The 6,494-nt window shown below is 30.6% G+C and overlaps 1 protein-coding gene across 2 annotated transcripts; it reads left to right on the forward strand.

The window, feature by feature from the left end:
* The first annotated feature begins 1,347 nt into the window (after positions 1-1,347).
* Elp3 (elongator complex protein 3) lies at positions 1,348-4,787 on the forward strand. Of its 2 annotated transcripts, XM_018453143.1 has the most exons (10): positions 1,348-1,567; positions 1,636-1,745; positions 1,863-2,107; positions 2,301-2,504; positions 2,608-2,861; positions 2,946-3,135; positions 3,220-3,437; positions 3,531-3,791; positions 4,386-4,567; positions 4,664-4,740. In XM_018453143.1, exons 2-10 carry the CDS (start codon positions 1,733-1,735, stop codon positions 4,738-4,740), a joined length of 1,644 nt encoding a protein of 547 aa, XP_018308645.1. In that variant the 5' UTR covers positions 1,348-1,567; positions 1,636-1,732. The 2 variants fall into 2 exon arrangements, with proteins under 2 accessions (XP_018308645.1, XP_018308646.1); XM_018453144.1 differs by having other exon boundaries at positions 1,348-1,745; positions 4,664-4,787.
* Positions 4,788-6,494: the final 1,707 nt, after the last annotated feature.

A 6,494-nucleotide genomic window follows, 5' to 3' on the forward strand; every position in this document is an offset into this window, starting at 1 on the left:
ATATATACTATCTCCATCTACTACTCATTCTAACTTTAATGTAATGTGTATATTTTTTCATTCAACTGTTGGCAGCATCAAAAATCTTAGTATTAAGAATAAAAACATATTAGTTAAATATTTATAGTAAAAATGGGTGGCTGCGCTGCTCCATATTGTAATAATTCAGCAGCCAAAAGATATATAATGAAAAGATTTCCTAGAAATACTGAACGACAAGCTGTATGGGTAAAAAATGTTAACCGAGAAGATTGTTCGAATTTTTTACTATAAAATAAATGAAATATTTAATATTAATGTAATTAAAATAGATATTTTTATTATGAATATCATTAATATCATTAGTATTTACAGATAATACGTATATAATTGTTATCATCAATATTTATAGATTTTCAAATATTTCAGTTACTCTAATAAGTTTTTAATAAAAAATATTCTAAAAAGTATTCATTTCTCCTATCTGAATTATAAGATTATCGAAGTTTGAATTGGAGCGGGAGTTGCCGACAAACGACGGACCAATCAAAAGTTACTTCTCTCGTGTCCAGACTCCAGACTCTGGTACAGAATCTTTACCCCAGATCTACAAATAATAGGGTTTTAAGCCTTAAGCCATAAGAAATGGGCGAATCACAGTCGATTATTCCCCTCGGATTCAACTGTAATTGATCAATTTCTTACGGCTTAAGTCTTAAAACACCTATTGTAATTTTGATTGGTCAATTTGTTTGCGACCTTACGATTATGACTAAAATTTTTGTACGTGTTATGGCTTTTATGCGGGGTTTACAATAGAAGTCGTAGCAGTTGTAGGGTCTTAAGTCGTAGAAAATTGACCAATCACAGTTGATTATTCTTCTCATATTCAACAGTGCTGCCATTGTAGACGACGCATTTGATTAGTCAATTCGTAAAATTCTTTGTTCTGATTGGTCGCTCAAACTCTTCGAAGCGTTTGTAGTGTCAAGTGGACCACAGCCTATGACTAAAATTTTTGTACATGGGATGGCTTTCAGTCTTTCATTGGCTGCGTTCAGCAGAACGTTTGTTTTGCAACTGTTGGAAGTTTCCTTCGCGCTAATTGGATCATACTTTTAGATCTAGAAGAATGGTCCTATCTCAGCAGACAATGGCTGCGTTCAGCAGACTCAACAGTTTTGCAACCGTTTTATGATTGTCTGCTGAGATAGGACCATTCTTCTAGATCTAAAAGTATGATCCAATCAGCTCGAAGGAAACTTCCAACAGTTGCAAAACGAACGTTCTGCTAGATAGGACCATTCTTCTAGATCTAAAAGTATGATCCAATTGGCGCGAAGGAAACTTCCAACAGTTGCAAAACAACCGTTCTGCTGAACGCAGCCTTTGTTCACAGCCTTTTGTTACCAAATTAGTATACGCTATACGCTACTAATGTTATTAGTGTACTTAAAATATGAAACGGATGTATATTTGAAGTTTGACGAAAGCGAGAAAGAAAATTTTAATATAAGTCCAATGGAATCAGTGCGATCTGTGCAACAACAAAAAAGCCCCATCTTTTGCGACTACTAACTGACGGGCAGTAGGTAGTGCCGGCATATGAATACGACGTCATGCAACGTGTCCTAAAATTCTGTTGCTACATTTCAGAGTTTTTGTGATATTGAGATCTGAGGAAAAGAAAGAGTAAAATATATTAATCGTTCTTAAAATACACTTGAAATAAGACTATAAACGATTTGCAATCATGGTGATATCCAGTAAGTCTTGCACATGCAATATATTATTATTACAATATGTGGTCAGAATTAATACAAACATTTAACTACTTGTGTTATATTGAAATATAACATCATAATACGTCTATGTCTGTTTAGAGTTTACAAATCAAAGCAAGGAGGAACGCATGGTAATAACAATCGGAGAGATAATACAGGAATTATTAAAGGCACACAATGAAAATCGAAACATTGATCTAAATAAGTTAAAGACGCGAATTTCTTCAAAGTATGGTTTAGATTCTTCTCCAAGATTGGTTGATATTATTGCAGCAGTGCCTAGTTATGCTAGAAATATACTTATACCAAAATTGAAGGCTAAACCTATTAGGACTGCTAGTGGGGTTAGTTTAACTTGCATCATAAGGTCTGCTCTTTGTAACTGAACAAGTATATCTTTGTACTTAAAATAAAATAGATAATTTAAAATTTGACAAAAGAAAGATAGAAAGTTTTAGTACAAGTCCAGTGCTGCAACAAAGAACAGACTTATTGTATAACGAGCTTTGCAAACAAAAAATAATAGAGCTGTTGCAGATTGCTGTTGTAGCAGTAATGTGCAAACCACACAGATGTCCACATATTAATATGACAGGAAATATTTGTGTTTATTGTCCTGGTGGTCCAGATTCTGATTTTGAATATTCAACACAATCGTATACAGGATATGAACCTACATCAATGAGAGCTATACGCGCAAGATATAATCCTTTCTTACAAACTAGACATCGTGTTGAACAGGTAAAACAAGTGCTTCTATTGTATCTTGAATAATTTCCAATCTTTCAGTATTTATAAACATGTGTGTGTGTAATCATATATATCATGTACATTATACTTTTAGTTGAAGCAGTTGGGTCATAATGTTGACAAGATCGAATTTATTGTTATGGGTGGTACTTTTATGTCTTTGCCAGATGACTATAGAGATTATTTTATACGAAGTTTACACGATGCGCTGTCAGGTCATGTTAGCAATAATGTTGACGAAGCAGTGAGCTATTCGGAACGTAGTACTACAAAATGTATCGGCATCACTATTGAAACTCGACCTGATTATTGTCTCAAGAAGCATCTCTCGGATATGTTACGTTATGGGTATATCTACTTTTAATAGAATATTTGAGATTATAATAAAATTTATGCAACCAATTATGATAAAATTAAAATAAAATTTGATAGATGCACACGTTTAGAAATTGGTGTACAATCAATATATGAAGATGTAGCGCGTGACACTAATAGAGGACATACAGTACATGCTGTATGTGAGAGTTTTCACCTAGCAAAAGATGCTGGATTCAAGGTGATAGCTCACATGATGCCAGATTTACCAAATGTCGATTTGGAACGAGATATTACCCAGTTTAAAGTAACGTGTCGCTATATGTACAGAACAATGTTAATTTATTCAATTATTTCCTATTAATACTTGTAGTTTTGTATCAATTTTTAGGAATTCTTCAAAGATCCTGCATTTCGAGCAGATGGATTAAAAATTTATCCAACATTGGTCATACGCGGTACCGGCTTGTATGAATTATGGAAAACTGGCAGATATAAGAGCTATGCTCCCAGTGTATTAGTCGATCTTATAGCTCGTATTCTAGCTTTGATACCACCATGGACTCGTGTTTATCGCGTACAACGCGACATACCTATGCCATTAGTAACGTAAATATAATATTAAATTACAGAAGCAAATAATACACTTATAATAAATAATGCTATATATACATATCATCTTTCTTTTTATATAAAATATAGTTCTGGTGTAGAACATGGGAATCTACGTGAGTTAGCTCTAGAAAGAATGAAGGATATGGGCACGGACTGTCGTGATGTTAGAACGCGTGAAGTAGGGATTCAAGAAATACATCACAAAGTGCAACCCTATGAAGTAGAGCTTATCCGACGTGATTACGTAGCGAACGGCGGATGGGAGACATTTCTGTCATACGAAGATCCCTTACAAGATATTCTAATTGGCCTACTCAGATTAAGGAAATGTTCTACTAACACATTTAGGTATAATTTTTATATCGTATCTACTACTATTTTTTTTTCCAGTAATACTTTACATCATTTAAGTAATACTCATTTTCAATCGAATATAATTAATATTAATAACATACTTCCTTACACAACTATTTTTTATTTTACTTTAAAATAAAATAAGATACTATTTTATTGAAGCTACATTTAAAAATAATAAATTAATATTCTTAATTAAATTCAATTATTTGCTATGATAATACAAAATATTCTGTTTCTAAAAACTCTTTAATGTATTTTATTATTAATAAAATATATTTTGAAACATATTAATTTTAGTTCAGTTTCAAAAGATATGACTTTCCATCTTGAAACTTGGAAGATGAATTCTTTAGATATATAAATATAACTTAAATGTAAATACAAATTAAATAGGTTTCCAAAATGGGTTATTTGCATCTTTAATCTTACATACAACCTTTTATAAAAGGCATACATGGGATGAAAGGATTGAACTCGAGACTTGATGTTTATAAGTTAAATGTACTCGTATAAAGTCATGCTGAAAGTCATTCTGATATCTTTATATAAGAAGAATGCATATTAATATTGTTTATTCTTTTTTAGACCAGAATTAAAAGAAAAAACTTCTATAGTAAGAGAGCTTCACGTTTATGGCAGTGTAGTACCTGTTAGTGCTCGCGATCCTACAAAGTTTCAACACCAAGGCTTCGGTATTCTATTAATGGAGGAAGCTGAACGAATCGCAAAAGAGGAACATCAATCTCATAAAATTTCCGTAATTTCAGGTAATGCTTTTATGTGCAAAAACTCTCTTTTATTTATTATTAGATGACCATGATAAACTGATCAAAGATTTAAAAATTAATACTATTTTTTGGCAGGTGTTGGTACACGTAATTATTATAGAAAATTGGGTTACGAACTTGACGGTCCATACATGTCTAAAATGCTTATATAAGTAACGAAAGTAAAGTTTTAGAAAAAGAAATAAAAAATAAGAAAATAATTAATTGAAAAAATAACTTTTCAGAGAATGAAAGAAAGATAGAGATGTAGAATAAATATGTAAATATTACATGTAAGTATTACGAAAAATTGTAAATTAATGCCCACGAAGAAAAGTTAGATAAATTAAAAAGAAAAGAAAGAAAATAAATAAAAGTGAAAAAAGAAAAAAAAGTGTGAAAAATTAATAAAGAATCCTGTATTTTTTTAAATAAAAATAAAATAAACATAAATTTCAACATATAAAAGTATTGTTTTATTCATTGTAATAAGATTTTATGTATCGTCTGAATTAAAATTGATATAATATTTTAATTAATAATAAAATACATTAAAAAGAGAGTTTAGAGATACAATATTTTATATTATGTACTATATGATAAATAATAAAATTTAATTAATACACATTAAATTTAAAGCTAGCAATTATAAAAATCTTAAACCATGTTATTGCTTTAATAAAATAGTATAAAACACATTATAAGTTGTGTGTGTGTGTGTGTGTGTGTGTGTGTGTGTGTGTGTGTGCATAAAGAAATGCGTTATTAATATTAATTATATTTATATTAATTATAATTGCAATGAAAGTATTACTTTATTTAAATATATATAGATGCTATTATTTCCGATTTTACTTAAATATTGGATGAAAATTGGATTGATATTGGATGAAAATTGGATTAATATTGGATTAAAATTGGATTAATATTGGATTAAAATACTTAAATATTGGTATATATGTATATAATTTTAATACATATATGCGAGTACATATATGTATATAATTTTAAACTTCCAACATGCGTAAAACGTTACAAAATTAGAAAACATGCTTTTCATGTCTACTATTGTTCAATTCATATTTAGGAAAGATACAATCGCTATATTGCTTTATTCGTCGCGGCAATGACGAATCGTGTATATAATAGTAATATATGTGTAGGCATATAATAATAATATGAAAGAATAATTAATATAAAGGAATTAATTTACTAACCGTAAAACGATGTATTTGGTGATCGCGACACTGGCGGGAATGGACGTGGAGGGAATCGATGCGCACAAAAACGGACTCAGTGCTAACTGATATTGAAATTACGACACTCGATATGTTACGATGACTATATGGCATCCCACCGGAGATAATAAAAATACTCGCGACAATTTTTCGTACGCCGGATTATTTCGGACGGTAATAATCGCGAAAAATGCGGAGCGATTTGAATGTGACTTTACGCGACGCGTTCAATATGGCTACGTCCCGATGTTCACAGTCAGTGCTGAAAATCTACAGTGCGCGTCACGTAAACTATATTAAGTTTTCAGCACTGACAACGAATATCGAAACGCAGCAGGTTTGTTCGCGTTACTTGAAATCTTCAAAAACTTTTGCACAAATGAGATAAATACATTCGAGCGTTGAAAAAAAAGAAAATGAAGATGCTCAGTGCAAAAAATACAGAACACAAACGGATCGTGGCTGTGTTCCAAATTTACTACCAGCGCTGAAAATACTACAGTTTACGCGCGTTTTTTTAAATAGCAGGTATTTCGCAGTAATTATTTAATGTAAAAAAGTAAAACTTAATACAGTATATTATAATAGAATAATAAATATAAGGAAAAATATCGAAATTGTAAACCAAACGCAATAGTTTCTTTAATTTTTTTATTTTTGAGAAAATTTTTTATATTAAAAATTATGCA

Source organism: Mycetomoellerius zeteki, unplaced genomic scaffold (assembly GCF_001594055.1).
Source record: "Mycetomoellerius zeteki isolate Tzet28-1 unplaced genomic scaffold, Tzet1.0 scaffold366, whole genome shotgun sequence".
Classification (NCBI taxonomy): domain Eukaryota; kingdom Metazoa; phylum Arthropoda; class Insecta; order Hymenoptera; family Formicidae; genus Mycetomoellerius; species Mycetomoellerius zeteki.